Source organism: Synchiropus splendidus, chromosome 1 (assembly GCF_027744825.2).
Source record: "Synchiropus splendidus isolate RoL2022-P1 chromosome 1, RoL_Sspl_1.0, whole genome shotgun sequence".
Classification (NCBI taxonomy): Eukaryota; Metazoa; Chordata; class Actinopteri; order Syngnathiformes; family Callionymidae; genus Synchiropus; species Synchiropus splendidus.
Window position 1 is genome coordinate 56,446,860 of NC_071334.1, and position 21,396 is coordinate 56,468,255.

The 21,396-nt window shown below is 39.1% G+C and overlaps 1 protein-coding gene across 4 annotated transcripts in view; it reads right to left on the bottom strand.

The window, feature by feature from the left end:
* Positions 1–21,396, bottom strand: part of rxraa (retinoid X receptor, alpha a) — a 78,746-nt gene that overhangs the window by 24,052 nt on the left and 33,298 nt on the right. For 2 of the 4 annotated variants that reach the window (XM_053855444.1, XM_053855423.1), the window contains exons 3-4: positions 13,964–14,199; positions 3,046–3,196 (exon numbers count right to left, since the gene is read on the bottom strand). In XM_053855444.1, the coding sequence (XP_053711419.1) occupies positions 3,046–3,196; positions 13,964–14,199 (387 nt within the window). Of the gene's footprint in view, positions 1–3,045; positions 3,206–13,963; positions 14,200–21,396 lie in introns of all 4 variants that reach the window. The other 2 variants (XM_053855434.1, XM_053855412.1) reach the window with 1 other exon arrangement.

Consider the following 21,396-nt stretch of genomic DNA (forward strand, 5'->3'; position numbering starts at 1 on the left):
TATTGTTGTGGAAATAACTTCCAATGATCTAACTCAGAGTTTATGGGATTAAATAAGTTCCCAGCTCACAATTCCTGTTCTCACACGACACAATCCAATGTTCAGATGCAATCTGGCTGATCACACTGTACAAGCATATACGACTCATCGGGCGTGTCTATCCGGAAACACAGAAGAAGAAGCAGGAAAAACACAGAAAACTGGAATACAGCACAGCCAATAAAGAAGTGATCCAAAAAAAAATATAAAACAAGGAACGTGAGGGGAACTTTTGAATCAAGTGAAGTGAATCTCAGTCCAGACCTGGCCCTTCTCTTCATATGTCCGGCGACTTAAGTTACGAAATGATGTGTTCCTGTCATTTAACTATGATGTTTCTTTCAGGATCAATTACATGACAGACATGCCTCAAAACCACCATAATCATATCACCTCTATGATGCGTGTTGTTTGGCATGGCAGCTATCATCATTATCGTGGTGGTTCACCATTTATTTGACAAGGAAAAAGTTCAACTCTCCAACGAGAGACATTACTTCACATCACATTATATCGAAGGTTCTTCGTGCATGTGTTGTGAGACAAGTTCACTTAAAACGACTCGGGGAAAAAGTGACCTCACAAATGGCAACCAGGATTTCAAACACGTTTGATTTTCATTCGATCGATCAGGAGGTGGTCGGGAGGGGTTAATTGTTCTCACTACCCCCTGTATAGTTCACAATGCGAGATGCACGATTGAACCAAACGTTGACCTAAGCCGCAAAATAGTTGCACAAGTGATAAGTCGTGTCAAAATAGGACAAAAATCGCATGTGTATGCCCACCTTAAATAATAACTTCTTGTTTCTCAGTGTGATTGGCCTCACCATGGTTTTCCCAGCTGTAAACTCACAGGGATGGATCCAGGAAACCTCTTCAATTCAGAGCCATAGTAAGTAGTTCTGCCAATGTGGTCTATGTAGATGTTTACTGACCGATCATGATCTCTGGATCTTCTGAAGAGGTTTGGAACTGAGGTTGGAGCATCATCCCAGGCTTTTCATTTGTTCATGACTCAGTCCCATTTAATAATATCTTTGCAGGAATTCTTTTTATAAGCTTCACCAGAGCCAATGAACTAGACAAATCTTGAGGAACTGTAGAAAGCCTTCAATGTACAGTGTTTAAGTGGACCTCACCCGAAGAACCAAAATATGAACCAATGCATGGTCAGTGATAAGGATCAAGATTTTCCCACGAGCATATGTGCTGGCTGGATTCTCACCACAGTTTGAGTACCAGTAGACACGTTTTGAGACAAAAACACAAACTAAATCCCTGATCACATAAATGCTCATTTTACTGTCCTGTAACATTCTTTAAATAATGTTTTGTATTGGTACAGGTAAAAATAGCGACCTAACACATGTTGTTGATATACCAAAACATTCAACATGGCAGAGCACTTGATTGTGTTTGTATCCCAGCAGCAGGTTCATTTTGACAAAGCGATGGCAAAAATTATAAAGAGAATAGCTGTGGAAATGGAATGTGATGGTGTGTGTGTGTATGTGTGTGTCTAATCAAGTTCATACTATAGGGTTAGGGTCTGCACTGAAAGGTGGATAAATACAAGTATCCACCAACTCCATGTAAAAAGGGGTTGCAGCTATCTCAATGACATAGCTAAGTGCAGCCCTATCAGTGCTGCGGGCTGATTATGTCTTCAAGAGTAGCCTCCTTCCGCACAAGTTTCCCTAAACAAACATCCCTCTTCCACACAAAACAGTTTATCGGTCACATTATGTCAGGTTTTGAGATATTCCATGTAAATTCTGTAATCAGCCAATTCCACAATTCAAAAATCATAGGTCTGTACAATTATTACAAACTATAAAACAAAACATTTTTTTAAATTGTCTTAGATTAACAATGTCTTTCTTCAGAAACCACATCTTTTACAATACATCTGGTTTAAAACAGATTATTTGAATCAGCATCATTTTTCAGATCACTGTGACAATAGACAAAATACAAGACAAATATAGTGTAGTTCAAAAACACTTTTGCCATAAATTTCATCCCCTTGTTTTGCACAACAGAGTGCGTCTGCTGCAACACAGAGCTGCCAACTTATACAGTTTGGTTGGGGAGAAGCCAATGTGCCGGGCAGAGAAATTTAGATTGACGCGCTGCTGTCACTTAATATGCCGCTGTTTATAGATTAACTCGCGCAAAATGCGTGATTGCGAGATAAGCCTCATTTGCATGAGTCTCAAAGCAACTGCATGAGAACAGGCAGCCCTGCTCACCAATAGTTTTTTGTAATAGCTTTAGCCCAGTTGATTCTGCTACAAAGGGCTGCGTAAATGCTGCGGTGCTCCATCTTGGCTCCTATAGCGGCACACTGCGGTGATGCTGCTTCAAATGGGTCGCAATGGTCAATGTATTTCCACTGTCATGGACTCGCACAAACTTTTTTCTTCTTACTAACTAAACTGCAGATCATGTGAGCGCTGAACCGTACGGATCATGGATCGGTGGTGGTCCACTGCACGACTCATCAGCAGGATACTGTGCATAATTAAATGACGACTCCTTCCCGGCCTCTGATAGCCTTTTCACTGAGCGACACTATCAAAGCCACTTATCTGATGGGCTGTTGACATGGAAAGCCAAACCAGAGCTCTACATCACTCGCAGCTGGTTAGGAATCATTAGGAACAATTGAAGTTCTTTTAAAATAAATGGCCAAGCTGTAGCACATGTGGCCCATCGACAGTGTGATGCACATACACAGAATTCCAACATAGAAATAATATTTACACACCTATGGGTGTACGTCATCATAACTTTGTTTTTTTTTTCCTCTACATTTTAATGTGTCCCACATGCTTTTTAAAATATGCACATCTTTTCTCCCCATAAAAAGTCACAGTGAGGGACAGGATTCTTAATAATATAGACATAAATATGTGTCACTTTGATGGATAATTCTGCAGCAACTGTGTTTCATCCTTTTCAGGTTTCATTACACATTAATACATTCATGACGTAGCTCACCTGATGAGCGGTCGCCACAGATGGCGCAGATGTGTTTTGTGAGAGAAAGGACTGTGCCTGAGGGCTGGGCGGGCACTTTCATCACACCGTTGAGGCCTAGTGGGGGCTTGATGTCCTCCGTACTGCTAACTGAGTTCATTGGAGAGTTTAACTGAAACATCAACACACAAAAAGATACAAGGCAACATGTCAAAAGCAGCTCAACATATACTTTGTGGTACAGTAAATGAGAGTGACGCTTAGCTGGTGATGTATAATTCCCCCCAAAACTATTAAGCACAAGGAAAAACAACACAGCAAAGGAAGACATCACAATTCTGACACTCACTGGAAGTGGACAACCCTTCCAGCGGTAGCTCTGTTTTTCTCTCTCATTGCGCTTTCTGTCTCTCTCCTCCCTCTTGTTACCCTTCTGTTTCAGATCTAAATCTGGCATAGCAGGATCTTGCACCACTTCACCCCAGGAACTCTTTTATTCATGCTCTGAACAAGCCCCACCGGCTCCAAAATGTTTGGCACTAGCATACATCTGATGCAAAATTTATCAGTACAGTAGAATAAAGAGACAGCATTTGTTTTATCAGCAGTGTGCTGCAACGGAAGCCTCAAGAAGAACGCTGCCTCACACTTCCCTTCGTTTTTTTTTTCCCTTTCAGAAACTGAGCATTAATAAAATTCCTGGGAAAGTGACCTCTCATTGCCTTTTGCTAAAAGTGGTGAGCCAGGGAGACTAATTAGGATAACTAGCTACATGATGTTTTTAGAGGAGATAAATGCTGCAGGCTATGATGCACCGAGCTCCATTCACTTCACCTTCTTTGAAAAAATGTCAATTTTTTTTACAGCCATCTGAGATTTTTACAATGGCTTAACATATATATCATTGATTTGAAAGTGAGTAAATTGCTGAACTGTTTATCACAGACCAAACATCTCTGTCAACAGCAGAAATCACAAGGCCCAATAAGAATCATGATTTGATAAGCCACTTGTGTATGGCACATTCAGTTCTACATTTGGCTTGAGCTACACTACCAAATGAATCATCATCCATAAAGCACGGCCAATGTCTTTATTCATACATTGTATCACCTCATAACGTTCCGGATTCTTCTCTCCAGTGTTTCCATCAATTATTAAAATGAATGTTTTCTTTTTCTTCTTAATCATGCGACTTACATTCAGCCGTATCATGACATAAAAACCACATGATTGTGATGATTGTACATCAGTTAATAAGGCAGAGACTGAAATATTTAACTGTGCATGTTGATATTTGAAAATATTATTATTATTACTGGTACAAATTATAAAAAATACATGCTACAAGTACAACTCTTGCTGTATGAAGTGGGAAGAACAACATTTTTTCTGCTAAACCAAACTCATACATAGACCATAGAGACAAATATAGACATATAAACTTACAGTATGTAAGTCAACTTTTCCTTCCTTCTACCATGAAGTTTTTCAAACCATGTTTCCATCAACGCAATCTCATTTAGTCGCCTTCATCTAGGATGCTTTGGTTATGACATCACATTGCACAATGTGGTGCTACTGCAATTCGGCCTTGTGAGGGAAACTGCCATATTTTGATCATATTAATTCTTTTCCATGTTAATTAATACATTGAAAAAAAAGTTCTTGGAGTGTTTAATAGAGACTTATAAAATGAAGTAAAATAAACTGGAAATACATCCTTCTTTGTCGATCATCATCTCTTGTTTTTTATACATCAGGATAACTCAAACTACACCTTACTGCTGCAGGATTAATTTACTCATAGTGAATCATTCCCCAAGTGAAACAGTCATCCCTGACCTAGTTCAAGAGGGAGGCTATGCTAATAATCAGGTTATATGCACATTGATTGATCGCCTGACCCACACTCAAACGCTGGTCGATTTAAAAAATAAACAGCACCAGCAATGTTGCCAACTGCAGAGTGTGTAGTCATAGTAAGAACGCGAGTTGCCTGCCTAGATTAAAGCATGCAGTTGTTAATTTGATGCATTCCTTCTTCGAAAAAATATTCATGCAATTCAGTTCTGGTTCTATACCTCAAAAAGTATGTGCAGAAAATAATAGGAAAAAAGACCCTTAACAAGCAACCACAGAGTTTCCGCGCACCCAGGTTGGGGAAGCATTTTAAACAGTTTAAAAGTTAGTCACCACAACGTACTATTTCCATTTGAAGCTGCAGCACAGCACACTTCCATTGAATGAAACGTACCCAACCATGGTGCATTACCAGCCCATCAAATAGAAACGTCTGGGTTCCTTCAATCAATTTATACTCATTTCAATGGAATCCAGCATGACATGTGAGGAGTCATGGGAATGTGAGTTGAGGAAACTTTTGTGGAATTGGCTGAATTTGAATGAGGGATCAAGTCTCAGGTTGAAAAGGTTCAAAATCCAGCTACATAAAAAAAGTATCATGTACTGCTTAAGGTTGCAGTAGGTCCAAATCAATTGTATCTTATCTCCTAAACTGTAAATCTAAGATGTAATTTAGATAGATGGGCTTTTCTTTTAAAGAAAGCTTAAGTTGTTGTATTAACTGGAGCAAATGACATGGGTCTTCCATGGACACAAAGCCAGCCACTTGTTTGGGTTCAGCAGCATGTGCACACGCCCATCCACCCAGTCATGTTCAAACACATGCAGGCAAACAACATGGGTTCTTACCTCACTAAAACACCCTTGTCTAGTCTTTTCCCCTGTAGCCTGACAGAACTGCCTCCTCAACACAGATTGTTTCTCGCAGCCCTGTCTGCCTCACAGAAAAGACACTACTCACCATCTATTTTCAGAAATGCTGCAACTCAATCCACGCAACATTGCCGAACGTCAGTGGGGTGGGCTATTTTACTGTTGCCCATGGCTATGGAGGCATGGCTGGGGGATTAAAGTGGCTCAGGACTGGTTCTGGAAATAGAATACATCTCCCTCCCTGACAACACATACATGTGACCCTTACAGTAAGGTATGCCAGCTGTGTATACAGCACTATCATCTCGGGAAACCCCAAGATAATTCTCCTGTTACACACTATTTCTTTGAGTGGTGTGGGAGGTGCAACAAACTTTTTCAAACATTTAAGGGGCATTTAACATCATGGATTGGAAATGTAGGACACAAGATTCCCTGCAGTACAGAAGACAGAACGGTTGCCTGAAATGCACGGGCTGAGCAAACGCTGCTTCACGAGCGGAGGGTGTTACATAATATGTTGTGAAGGACTTCAGGTGGGAACATCCAGTACATTGAGTCTCTTTCTGCTAATGGGTGTGACATTTATCAATGGACTGATAGATTTGATTATCTGTTTTCTGCCAACCACTGGGTTGATGGCGGAGGACAGATAATTAACGCCACAAATGCAAGACAACAGGCGACTCTAAAGCTCCTGCCAAGACATTAATAATGAGGTTGTTAGTTGGAACATATTTTTTAGGTGCCAGCAGGACGCTTTATGCTGTGGGTTGTCTTGGCCAAGAACGGACAGATCTTTATCGTTTCCTACATCAGAGGTAACCAGGATAAATTTTACTCGGGAGCAAGCCACTTTAATTCGAATTTTATTTGGGATTCCAAGATATTAGGAGAGAGTTGAACTTCAAGTAAGAATTAAAGGAATGTTCTACTGAGTCCTGAGTAAAATGGACTCTCACACATCTTAAGAGAAGCAATGCAATAACACATTTTGTGTGATTTTTTCTTTTTTTTTAACTTTTTATTTGAGAGAAACCATATGCGTGAATGGCAAAACTTTCAAAACCTTCCACATCGAGCACATTTTAATTTGTTAAATAAGGGTGTCGCAGAGTGACAACAAATGGGCAAGATGCATAGTAGAGATTGTGTTCTGTCAGTTATATTTGGGGGTAAATTCATGCTGACAAAGAACGAAAGAGCCTTCATGATTGCTATCAGCGATCGTTTGCTGATCATTATTACAGGCTAAAAATGAGTCAACACTTTCAATAAGAGCAACATCTGTTGCAAGGGAGAGAAGACCTTTTTTTTTAATCAAATCAGCCTCATTTGCGCATATCCACTAGCAGGAGCAAAATTATTGTACCAATAAATAAACAAACAAATTGAAAAAACAATAATAACAATCATAATAATTAACTAAATTCAACCATACTTTGTCCTTTGCTTGTGGCGTTGACTTGAACCAGTAGAGTTCAACCAAATGTGTGCAGGGGGGCCGTTTATAAGAAATGTCTTGGGCAAGCACACAGTGAAAACACATTAAGGCAATCAGCAAGACAGAGTCAAACCTCTCTTGAGCACCATCTCAAGTTGGATAATGAAAGTCTAACAAGTTCTACAACTCAAAGCACAATAAATCACTTGACAATGAGTGCCTTAGATACGGTAAATACTGTTTAATGGAGGGAATAATCACAGCAGCAGTGGCGGTACTCTAAACCATTAGTATGGTGAGGTGGTGGAAAAGAATAATAGCAGTTCCCCACGGAGTAAGCAAAGGAGAAAGGGAACGGAGACAAGAGACGGTGGAGGCCTCGGCTTAAGACAGGCTTAGTTTGATTCACAGAGTGAGAGCACAGACTACGCTCATAAAGACACTTCAAAAGAGACATTAAATCCTTGCGCACCATTCCTCAACACACAACCCTCTTGTGAAACATCGCTCGCCTTCCAGTTCAAGGGCACCTTGATTTTTTTTTTATCTCACAGAAAGTTAGCTGCTCAAGTATTATCTTAAAAGACTTCCCTCAATTAGTAGAGTGATAACGCCCTCAAAAACAAATTCCAGTCTGTGGATAGGGAACTTGACTGCTCGGAAAAGGTAACTGGTCTGTTGAAGAGTCTGACGAATGTGTTGGGGTTAAACACCAGTAGCTCGGAAGTGTGAGTGGAGAGGATGCAAATCTTCTGTTGACATCTCACCAGCTGCCTGTTCAGAGGTGAGGATAGAAATGAGGTCATGATGTGACCCTGTGATAACCCTTTTCACCTTTGACCCATGACACCTCATGACAAACACTTCCTTCCCTAAACAAACATACTTCAGCAATCCAGCGCATAAAGAGTGGACTAAAAATGTTCTTCTTATCCACTGTGTGTCTGTCAGTCTTATCTGGACATGTATCAGTCTGGAGGTAGCATTAGGTTTCACACTGGGGTGGTGTGTTAATGGGCTCACTCTTTCAGTGGCCTTCAGGGAATATTCACAGTCAGACAACCTTTGGAATCAGTTACAGTATTCTGAATTCACAAAGACACCTGTTTAAGAACAGTCATGCATGACTCGGAACCAAAAGTTGTCAAGATGAATGCCTGGATTAAACAAATTAATACAGATGAGAATTAACAGATGATACACGAAGAAGAAAATGAAGCAATTATTTTATCCCTTTCCAAAATCTTCAGCAATATTGTAGCAATCAATGATGCAATGTTCAGATTTCCTCTTGAATTTTGATTATTTCCCTTATGTACTTCATTTACTTAACAGGAACAAACATTTGTTGAGCTAGTAATATCATGACTATGAGAAAACGTTTTCTCTCCACTCTGAAGCAGAGATTACTCTTGACTGCTCCCAGGTTTCTTGAACGTACCACCTGCTGTGCAACACCGGGGGAAAAACGAATCCTTGCAACTAATTCTGGCACTTGCATGCATGTTTGGACAGACATTTTTTGTAAACTGGAAATACATTTTACACCATCAACCCCATCTGTACCAGCAAGGAATTAGTAAAACCGGAAATTAGATGTACATGTAAAGAATAAAATGTCAAAAAAATGTATGACGCCATACACATTTCTGTATTTTAATTTTTTTTTCAATTTAGTTTATTATTCATTATTCATGATGACATAAGCAATTTACTTTACTTTAAACAATTGCACTGGCATTTGATAAACCGCATTCAAATTATAACTTTTTTTTGGTTTGTACCCAGGTTTGTATGGTTGTGTCTTCTTTGTAAATCTGCTACAAATAAATCTTTGTAAACACTGCATGTTTACAAAGATTATACACATAATGATTGCATTGAATTTTCCCACTGTGGGATGAATAAAGACCATCTAATCTAATGTTGGTTGTCATTCAACCAGGTTCTCAAGAATTCATGATATTAGATATTTAAATCCCAAAAAAAACTCAGATGATTTTTTTTTTTCCACTTCTCATGGTGTTGTAACAAAAATCAGTTCAAACATTGTTTCAACTACTGCACTGCATTTTATCAATCCTTTTTATCACTTTAAGCCAGGCTTAAGTAGGAGGCGTCTGGGTGTCCTGGAGACGCATTTAACTGCATAACAAGAAAAAATGGATGCCCAGTTTTTCTCAGCAAGACACCCTACATTTCCGATTAGTGCCTGTATAATACCCTATTGGTTTCCATGAAAGGGGTGTTTCCATCAGGTATTTTCGTTGCATATGATAAAAATCTCTCATTTCTCAACTGACCATCACGGTCGCCATATTTGTTTACCGGCGTAATCTCACAGTGATCCACAGCTCCCAAGTTGCGACACTCGCGGCATGGAAGTGTGCTGTTATTGATGGGATGTCCAACGCTGATGACAGGAGGAAATGCAGATAAGTTCCAAACTTTAAACAATCGTTTACAAAACTAACTCATAGCTTTTTAATCAGAGGAATATTTTGGTGTTTTTTGGTGCTAAGCTGGCTCCTCCCAAGTGAAGTGCGGTGGGGAACTTTGTAGTTTGCTGCACGACACACAGCGCTTGCCGAATGCAAGCGAGATATCTTAAACAGGGATCAAATTTCAAGTGGTTCTACTTATTTAGTCAAGTGGCAAGGCTTTATATGTATAACATGATTGATGCTTATACATATGAAAGCGAAAAGTGTCACAGATTCAGCCGTATGTTTGTCTTGTATAAATATGTAAAAGATGATGAACAAAACTGGACACTTAACTTGTAGTAAGGGAAGGATTTTTTTTTAAATTAATGAGGGTCACCCAAGCAAAACGACTACCCAGGAGAGCTCTGCATCTGAAAGTGTTATTGTGGCAACAGCTACTGAGTTCATCCCTGTTATTTGACTCAGATGTTTGTTTTCATAAAAAGTTTTTTTTTTTTTTTTTTGTACAAATGTTTACAACTTCTTTTTAGCAAAACAAGTAGTCAAGTCAGTCGTTGACATGGCATGCCGGTAGGGCAATGGGTTGGGGGAGAGGCTATGGGCTGGGGACGGGGCTTTGGATGCCCTGTTACAAAACAAAAGCTACAAGCCTCCTTCAAGTCATACATTTTGAAAAGGCATCCAAATAATATAATACTGTGTTCTAATAGAGGGAACATAACAGTGCATGCAGTAGCAGCTCAAAACATATTTCCTAAACATCTGGGATATAATACCACTTAGTTACTAAATTGAAATTAACAAAGGAATGATGAATAACTTATTTTGAACCTATTTTGGATGTGACTACAACTCTGAGGTGAATAATTGAGTCATTAAAACCTATGTGCATCCATGTGCCAAAATGCTTGATCTCCAACAAGTGAACATCAGCGTGTCAAAACATACACGCAACGACAGCAAGCATCACAGACCATTGCACTGGTAGAAATACTAATCCAAAGATTGATAAATGGATTAGTAGTCAGCAGGTGAACTCTCAAGGCCATCAGCCGTGGATGGTAGCATGTCTACATGAGATCATGGGTTCATTTACAGTGCAAGCTGTCTTTGCAACGTGACGTCAGAATGTATACTGCTGATTTTAACTCTATGAGAAAACAATGAAAACTGCAGGAAAATGAATATTGTAAACTGCAGACAATAAAGGGCACTGGTATCTTAACCACACCCACAACATTTAAGAAGGAAAATAGATCTTGTTTATACATAAGCCACACCGGTCCATAAGACACAAGTGCAGTGGTGCTGTCTGCGCTGTAGAAAGGTCACTCGGCTTAAAAATGCATGAGGATCACGTCTAAATCAGTTTTGAAAGCGGGGTCCAGCATCGAGACAGACTCATGATTTGTATCTGTATTGTCTGTACTCAATCATTCAACCATTCTGAACCTTTTGATTTTCAAACAGAAACATATCAAAGCTGCTGATGTAATTTATGGTATTATATTGAAACAGAATGTCATTAAAAATTTCCTGCATTGGCAGCTCTTGGTGTCCTCTTTTGCTTCATTTTCCTGATTTCTATCTTCATTTATTTGTAACATTACTTTTGTTGAGGTTGAATTTTTGGCTGTGCAGCATTCGCATTTTGAATAGATCTCAGCTTCAGTTCCAAAAATATATTTCGGATCCATTAGTGAATGATTGATGTTTGGGAGTCGTAACTGTACACTGGGGACTCCACACAGACCACAGTGCAGCCACTACAGCCATGCACGGGTGATGTCATACAGAGTGACTAAAGCAAGGTCCATCAAAGCCCGCAGAGCACTGAAATGGACCTTTATTACACATTGAGCGAGGATAAAATCCATGCAATTTCCTCTCCTTGATTGTTGGACAACGGTCAGCTTTTAGTATCGAAGAAATTCTTGCTTAAACATGAACATCAAACATTGCATTGTCCAAACTGGTGTAAGAGCCCTTGTAATGGTGTCCAAAAAAAAAAAAAAAATCCTGAATCCCGACTCTGTCTCCGTAAGTCAAAAAAGGTCCAAATTACTTTGGAGTGGCAACATGGAAAAATAACATTTTCCAAATTACAGCAGTAGAACTGGCCATTGTCACTAACAGTGTGGAATATGTCCTACTCCAGGGTATAATCTCTCCCAGCTGCTTGGAGAGTCATGGTGTCTGTAATAAAACTGAATTTAAACACACAGACAAAACCCCTAATTGAGGGTGGGGAGAGCAGTGGCCCTGATAGAGCCATCTCACCAGTTAGTAAAACAGACATTATTCTTAAGTAAAAGACATGACACATCTTATTAAAGTAGATGGCATTTGCAGGGAAGAATTTAAATACGACTTTGCGAAGTAACGCTCATGTGTAGTTTTACAAAGCGAGAACAAGAGAAGCAGAGGAGGAGACTAAAATGCACGGTTTTTGGCTGAAGTCCCTTCTTTGTGTTTCTTTGCGTTGAGAACCTGGCTTAAGATGAAAGATTGTGTCTCTGGTGGTTTGGTTTTTTGAAGGACTACAGAAACACTGGAAGTGTTGTTCATTATCTCCCTGGCTTTTATCACATAAATGCTACATCTTTCATCTCAAGGACAGTATCATCCAACTTTTTTTTTTCTTTTTTTCAGTGAAGCTGTTGTCTTTTGTTTTTGTTAGTTGGAGGACATCGATACTTTTCAAATGCATTTACTTTGAACTAATAATACAACGTGACGAGACACTTGGATTCATTGCTTGACTGCCTTTATCCATCGCTCATTTTTATAGCCAAAGTAAAGTAAAATTTTCAATTAAATTGTGTATTATGTTCATTTGATTATTGAGATTGATACCTCATTTGGTGTCCCCTGAAAATTGTAGAAGTTTTAAGGGGCCAGTCAGAGTTTAAAAAACAAATTTAAAAGACATAGTTTCATTAATGTAGATGAGTAATACATTAATATCATGAACCATAACAGTCATGTAGGTTCACTTTTTTGTGTGTTTACTCATGTGTCTGTAGCGTCAGTAGACGTCTTGAGTTGAGTCTGTAATGGATGATTAGGCAGGAAGAAGCGGAATGGTGACCTTGTTCCAGTCAACTGCTCCAGAAAACTGCAACTCAAGCGAGGGTTAAGAACAAGTGACATAAATCGTCTGACCTAAAACACATTCCATCAGAGGCATTGCACCTCCCGACCACCGCACTGAGCAACATCTGAGTCATCTGGGTCTTAGTTGAGCAAATACTGCCAAAGTTTGAGTCACAACCATCGAGCAAAACTGCTCGTTGATGTTTATGATGAGATAACGTGTAGGTGGTACAACATGAGTTGACTTAGAACGTCTGGCCTGGAGCAGTGTCTTCCAACAAATCAAAGAATCAGCTTGCTTTCATAATTTCGGTCAAACTCCAGGCGGTTCAGATGATGATATAACGACACAACGTGCATTGCAAAGCTGTAAGACTAGCAAACACACAAAAAGTCTAATAACTGCAGATGGAGGGAAACAATTTCAATTTTAGATACGACTCCGGTGGGAAACTAGGCCACCACAGACTTTGATGTATTAATTGCATTTATTTTTTTTTTAATTCTAAGGAAATTGAAGCTAATAATAGTTGAGAACTGACAAAATAGGAGAGTGAAACAGAATATGTTTCAAGGGATGAAAAAATAAAGCAGGAAATAAAGTCACATGGAGGGTTCCACATACAGTGTGATCCCAGATGAATTGGCCATGATTATGTTTGACACAAGGTCAAGTGAGACCTATTGTGCGCTGAGAAGACTGCATGAGTGAGAGCCTCAGAAGTCAAAATGTAATTTCAAGTTCTGAAACATCACAATATAGCTTTAATTATATGATCCGGCATTAATGGTACTGCTCCGAAGGGTAAGACTCAGGCCTATAGCAATAATTCAAATCCGTAATTGCAGTAATTCGTGTCTTTTCATTTTGAAAACACAGCTTCAGCATCTGAATTTGATATTTAGTATAGTTCAGTCCTGCACCAAGGCAAGCAAGGTTTAGAAGTGAGGTTGCAATTCATAGAAACGTCATGTGTGAGTGATAATGACTATAAAGCATTATGAGCAATGGTGAGAGATAAACTCTGAATGTCACACGAGTGTGTACATATAATTTGCTGCGAATACTTGATCCTCGTGATCGTTTAATAGGCTAGCACTGAATCAGCAGCTGAATGAGCATACACTTGTATTCACCATTGGTATAATTTATCCTGAGCTTTTTATATTTAATGTTTCTCTTTTTACATTTAATATCTGTCATGTGTCTCACCTGTGGACTGACACTGGGTCCGTATCCCATCCCAGGTGAATTAATAGAGTGGGGACCCATGGGTGAACTGATGACAGAGAAGGGTGAGGTCAGACCATTCATGGGCGAGCTCAGCGTGCTGATGGGCGAGTGAAGAGAACCAGAAGGACCCATGGATGTTGGACTTAGCAGCGACGGATGCATTCCTCGGTGAGAGGTAGGTGAACCTAGTGGTGAAGAGGTCACCTGACCCGATTCTGTAAGTGAAAAAAAAACAAACAAACAAAAATTGAAAGACCATTAGGTGGAAATCAAACCCATGTTTTATTTAAGTTTAAAAACTACAACTAATGTGGGTTACATAAATGCGATACAAGTTTCTCGACTTAGCCAACTGCAGGCACAAAACACATTTGCTGATAATTTACAGGCATTCATCAGACAAAATGGATCTACAGTGTTGTGAGACAGACACACCCTCACATTACAAGTTGCATTTCACCAACAGGTAATTTTCAGTGCCATTACAACTGAGATCATGTTTGTGCTCAAAACGAGAAGATATTTGTAATGTACCTTTGAGGCTGCCAGCCTATAATACTTTGAATAAACCGGCGTCATCCGAGGCTGTCAGTAAAGATGACACAGGTTGGGGAGGAGAATGTGTGCAAAGAATTTGGTGACCGACTTTTTCACATACTGATAGCACTAACTCCCAATCTGTCTCATCTTTCACCACTGACATTATTATTACTGCCTGCCTGACCGTTGCCCTCATCCCTCTATATATAAGTTATGAATTCACTAATCTCATTCCTACATGACTTGAGATGACTTTGTGACGGACTTCATGCTTGGACATTGGGACCTTCAGTAAAAAGTAACACAAGAGAAACACAAAAAAGGATAAAAAAAACAAAACTGCCTTCATGTGACCATCATCAGGGGGGTCTGCCGTAACACAAGTCATTCATCAACTTTTCACGTTAATACTCTAAAAACAACATACGTTTCCAGCCACTTTTACGGATAATTTCACTGTGACCATGACAAGGAGTTTTAGTCATTATGGCATACTGTTACATTTCTGACACATATATTATAAATTTGAATGTGTTTGAATCCATTTGTATATTCCTGCAGTTTAGGCATAAGAGCGCAGAGGGAACAGGAAAAATGTTAGATTTTATTTTTCTGCTAAAGCAATTCTCCAAGCTGCAAATGCACAGCTGAGCCAACCCAAACATTTTCCTGTGTATCCTGCTTGCCTCATGAGCACTTCCTGTACACACGCACACACATACACAAATGCACCATCCTTTTAAAAACTTACACACATCCTTTATTACAAGGGTCCGACAACAGCACTGTATCTCGCAATATTAGTTCAGTGTTTAATCCAATGTTTGATACCCCTTGAGCATATAGCCATTACGGTGTTGATGTTTTTCCTAAAATGTTCCTGCAGACATAATTCTTCAAGTCAAAAAATGTGCTACTCCCCTTAGCCACAGCAATTCACAAAACCCATGAGCAATGTGGGTTTAAATTCTAGCACATAAAAAAGCAGTGGAATTAGGGTTGCCAATCTGCTACACAAGGTCTCAGCATGGGGGAACTCAGCTGAGTTCCAGCAAGGCCCCCCTCGAGGAGGATGACAGAGGCAGACTGGGGGGTAGAACATTCTGTTAATGCCTCTCCTATCTTTCAAAGATGATTTCTACTTATTCCATTTTACTTGGAGAGGCACAGAGCTGATCTAAATGTTGCAACACAACTTCAACTTTCATGTCTTCCAGCTTTGCAACATGATACGTCAAGTGAACCGTCCATGTAATGAATGAATTACATTAACTTTGACTACAAATGGAACCTTGACAATTCTCAAAAGAGCAATTGTAGTGACGACCTGACAGTGTTCACACTAATTGTGTGGCCTTTGCACAAGCAAAGTCTAACCTCGGTCAGACAACTGTTTCATCCATCCCGTCTGAGTCTGTGATGATTCTCTGCGAGGGACTAGCGACCTAACCAGGGTGCATTTATGCTATGCAGTTCAGTTAAGGCAAGTAAAATAAGTCAAAGAACACTAGGTTGTGTCCTTCATAGTCTTTATAGCACTGAACGACTGCATGTAGAGCAAGACATTGATTTGAGCTCAAATATACATTATCAATTAAAAAAAAAGCCTACAACCCAGTTTTGGCCACAGAACACACACAAATAAATATTAGAAGTAACTAAAAGTTAGACACACTACACAACTGTTACATTGTTTGTTTGCTAACATCACAGTGGTTCTGTTTTGGATTTCATCTCAACAACAGTAACGGGATAGACTGATTCACAAATTCTACCTTCACTCAAACCATTCATTTTCAACATGCTATTGACATAAAATGCATTCATATCCTTTCTTTTTTCATTAGAAGAAAATTAAAAAGCAGTTTGCATTTACTGCAAAGGCTTCTACAAATCATAACTATATCATGACCACACCCATGACATACTTTTACTATACAGGTTCAACTGGAAAGCTAAACAGGATTTATTAGCACTCTTAGTACCCTGCAGTCTGTCATCCTATTTGCACAAACTGCAGTTAGCATTAAATAAACACGATCACCCAATGTGATGGCGTGTACATTTGAGGCACAGGAGAAGTGAAAGAACACACTTGGAAAATGAGATCTACTGTTAGCAGGCTGATATTGATACATGACAACATAAACAAAGCCTCACGTGCTATAAACTAGCATGAAACACGTTCTAATCGTTGTGGTTTACATTGCCTGTCATAGTCTCACTGGGCACATCACGACAAGACTGACTGAAACAAACTAGTATCACGGGCATAGACAGATGGGTTCATTCACTGACTGTGTCCACAAGTGGCTCCTGTTTATAACAAAAGCACACTTTTGCCTTCACGCCTTGCTACCGACATCTTTCTTTTTTTGACGAGCAGGGGTGATTATTTGGAAGAAGCTTTCTGAGTACATCTATTGTATGTTGTAGGCTTGTGCATCTGACAGCAGGATAATTGAGATGATAACACAAGATGGGATAGTGACGACAAGGCAGTGGGAAAATTACAACAAAATTCTTCTGGAAAATGCTTGAAACAACATGTCTGTCTATCCAATGTGTGATGTTTTGTTGTGGTACAATTAGCGACATTATGGGTCATTTGACACATATTGTGTGTGCAGGAATATAGACTGATGGCTGTCAACAACAACATCGGAAATCAGCTTAGAGTTGGCTGTAAAGCTGGAGACTTCAATGGACAAATGCAGGTTATGAGAATGTGTTCAAAGAGAAACTACTCTTCAAAACCCACTTCCGTGATTTAGTCATACGTTCCAAAAGTTGAAGTCCTCCTCTCCATGATACAGTGAGTCCCTCAACATGACGATGGTCCATTTTGAAGTCTGAAATATCGGTAAACAACAGGTTATGATAGCAGTGACCACTGTTAGGTCACGTCCGCACAGGGAGCACAGCATATCTTCCTCACTAAATAACCTAGTGCATGGACAGGCCTTGCACGTCGGCGTGGAGTTTATAAAGGCATTTTAGAGTGCAATGAGATGCTCCTGTTTGACAGCAACTCTCAGCGGGCTGAAGGTTTTCTCCCGATCACATCACAGCGGAGGCTGAGGAGAACAATATTTCAGTTCCCGGTAAACTATGCAATTGTGATGTGCAGGGCTTTCGCAAATTTTCTGATAGATATTAGAAAATATCAATATTTAAAATCAAACAAAATTTTTGGCAAGCAGACACATATTGATGAGTTCAATAGGGTCCAGCACAACTTTAAAAAGCACTCACATTACCAGATTAGTTCCTCTTTAATGTCTTCGTATACATTGCATTACCAGAGTTAAGAACTGATGCAGTGTGTGTCTGTGGTTGGACCGCTTTTAGTGGCAAGATGTAAAAAATAAAACTGACATCAAAGATATATTCTATTCTATATTTATATATATATATATATATATATATATATATATATATAAATATAGAATAGAATATATCTTTGATGTCAGTTTTATATATATATATATATACATATATTTCTGTTTCCTCACAACATAATTACACTCAATCATAAGCATGTGCCTCTGCACAAACAGATGCTCGTTTTTCAATCCCTAGCAAACTCTCCTCGTCTATTATTCATCATCTTTTGTCAGCGTTGAGGCTTAACTAAACACAAGGACGTGGGCTGAAGCGAAAACAGACCAGTGAGCTTATGAACATCAGTAAATCATACATTCAGAACCAATAGCTGCGCAGCCTGTAAATCCTGATCCTCATCACCAGTTGGATTGGTTGTCAATGAGGAAAATTCATAATGCTTTGCATAGTTTATACTGAGAAATGACGGAATACAGTAACTGTGCCAGTTCGAGAATCACACAATTCTCCTGAGGATTTTTACTACAGCACAGTTGCACAAAAGGTGAGGGGGGAAGGTCTGGCTCCACGCAAAGAAAATGTGTTTTTCACCCCACCCCATCCCACTGGCACTCTTTTCGGAGAAAGATGATGCCTCTAGTGAGACAGCAGCAGGGAGAGAACACAGTAATTTCATGGTTCGACTTAGTAGTAATTAAACAGCTATGACTAGCTTGTAAGGTGGAACATTGAGATAAACATTTCAGTTAAAAATAAGCTGAAAACAGACACGGCCCTTCTCTTTGAGCATTTCTAGTACCAAGAATATTTATTTATAGAGCACACAGCATTTAAAAGACATCTCTTTGTGTGCATATATATATATATATATATATATATATATATATATATATATATATATATATATATATATATATATTTCTGGGAATATAAGTCAGAAACATGGAAAAACAAAGTCAACAAAAATTCCACGCAATTTATTTGGCAGCATAAAACCCTGAGCTTAAAATAACACTGAAGTCAGTACTGGTTCTTTTTCAGAATTTTTCTGCTATGTCTATATCACCATGGCGACAGCAGTCCGCTGCTTCATTCTAAGCAGCCCCACAGGTGCTCTTTCTTCAGTGAGTCATAGTGACGGCGTCCTAAATTGACAGCAATTTCAGCATGTATTTATGTGCATATACAGTGCAATGCACTTCCCAGGAAAAGTCCAGTTTTTCAGCCAACATTCTGATCTTGAACCTTAACTGAGGCCAAGAAGTAAACATTTCAGATAGATGTGTTTACTCTGTGCTGAGGGGAAGCTGGGAGTTTATTCAACTGCATTACTTACTTTGGCGAAAGAAATTCAAAGGCAATACGTTTTTTAAGCACAAAAGAAATAAATACAAGAAAACTAAATAAGCAACCCAGAAAATGTGTTCACTGCTTATTCATCAAACAGTTGAAATATTTTAGGACTTGTGACTCTAGTCCAAGAAAAACTGTAAATTATGATTGATGTTCTTTGTGAAGATGCCGGTCAATTTAAATACAAAGTTAAGAGCGGTAAGACACTTTTACAATTGCATCTTTGAAATATATTACAAAAAAAAACAGCTATTAAATAATACAACAGAAGAATAACACAAGACAATGTTTGAGAGACTCTTGTTTCAGATGTGTCATCTACAATCCTGATTCAATTAAATGCACAGTCCAGGGAAAAATACAGTAACACTATTTTCTCCTATCTTTTAGACTCCCCTACACTACTGTAACAGAAGCTTGAGGAAAGCGTGAGAGGCCTGTCAAAACAAGATAGGATCAGACATACTAGCTGCAGCTGTACCTTGACAGCTCAAATCAAAAGCACCCAATCCCTCCCATCCTTACTGGCTGTTTTGGCTTCTCTCTACCGGCAACCCTGAGCCAAGCTGTAGACGTCAAAGATGTTCAAAAGAGAAAAAGAAAATCTTTTAATAAAGAGTTAATGGTGTAAAACAACCATAACAGGCCACCCAAATTTTCACAGTAGGTGGGCTGCTAAAGCAGATCATTTGACACAGTGTTGATATAACCCTTTTTTTTGGGTCTACTGAAACAACTGCCCTCATTAAAAACTTAAATCTCTTTCTCCTGTTTTCTTTCTTTTGTCTTTGAGCTGCCTTTTTCAACCAATTTCAATTCATCGCCTTGCAAAGCACGTGGATGAAAGCACCAGCTCCTGGGGCATGCCAGTGCCCCAGTGACTCCTTAGTGTCTGAAGACCATAGAGCTGTGGCGGGCTGTGGCTGGACGCCAGCTAAACCACAGATTACTCCTGCCATTGCACAGTGTGCCCTGACTGCCAACACTCTGATCTGCAGATATGGCCTAATTGTTCTCTTTAGCTAAGAGGTGACATATTACCTCTGAGAGCCGGGTGCACCGATCTGCTTGTTCAAAATGAGAAGAAAACAGATCACTGCAAGTTTTTCAAAATGTGGTGAAATAAGACTTAGAATATTGCATTATGCAGCTGAAAGCAGTCTAATGTATTTGGAGCTATTACAACTGCTATGTTTATCCTACATCACCGAGTGTAATTGTAATTTTATTACAATTGCAAATCAGAACTCATGAAGACCAAAGCGGACACTGAAAGTTAATATTATAAGAAATATTTTAAATTAAAGTATCTAATTCCAAATTTCGTTCAATCCAAGTGATACAACGGTTCATAACAGCCTTAAAGTTCTAATTGGGATGTTAAAATTCAAAACAGACAATTTCAGAATTATTGACCACTTCGGATTCACAATCGGATTCCTTGACAGGAAGAATCATTGCTGGTCTATTCATAACTAGGGGCAGGTTTTAGCATGAGATCTCTCCTTGGATTGCTTCAAAATAAGATCCTCCTGGACCACCGACTCATACACTGAAGACGGTGTGGTTTTTCTCTAGAAGCACAGACATTCACCCACTTCTCGACCTTTCATTGCATTCCCTTATGCCTGCACCAGTTATTTTTGGGGGAATTTTCCTCATTAATTCTTGACAGGCTTAACCTTCACTTGCTAGCCCAAATCACATTGCTCTTTGTTGGGCATGATATTGACATCTGTTGTAAATTATATAGTTTTATGATGCACATTTAATTAGCTTGGAATTGATTTCAGCTATATGTATGCCTTGAATTTGAATAATGCACACTGTCTCTCAAACATCGAATTCAAATGGGGTTAGAGGATTTAAAAAAACAAGAATGCCATGTCGCTACTAATGGATGTTTGGCTGTAGGTAGAAGAAATGGTAATAAACAAAATTTGTAATTGAAACATGAACCTTTACAAAGTGTACAATACCACAGTGAGGTTGTTCAGATGAAAAACAATCCTAAAAAATGCATTAACCTTCTAAGAATATAAACTGTAAGCTCTCATTACTTAGACAAAGTGCAACTACTGGTTGTGAAAAGGCAACAAGGAAGCAATGATTCAGAGAATCACAAGACAGACCTCATCTGCTTCACTTGCAGCCAACTTGGCTGAGAATACACA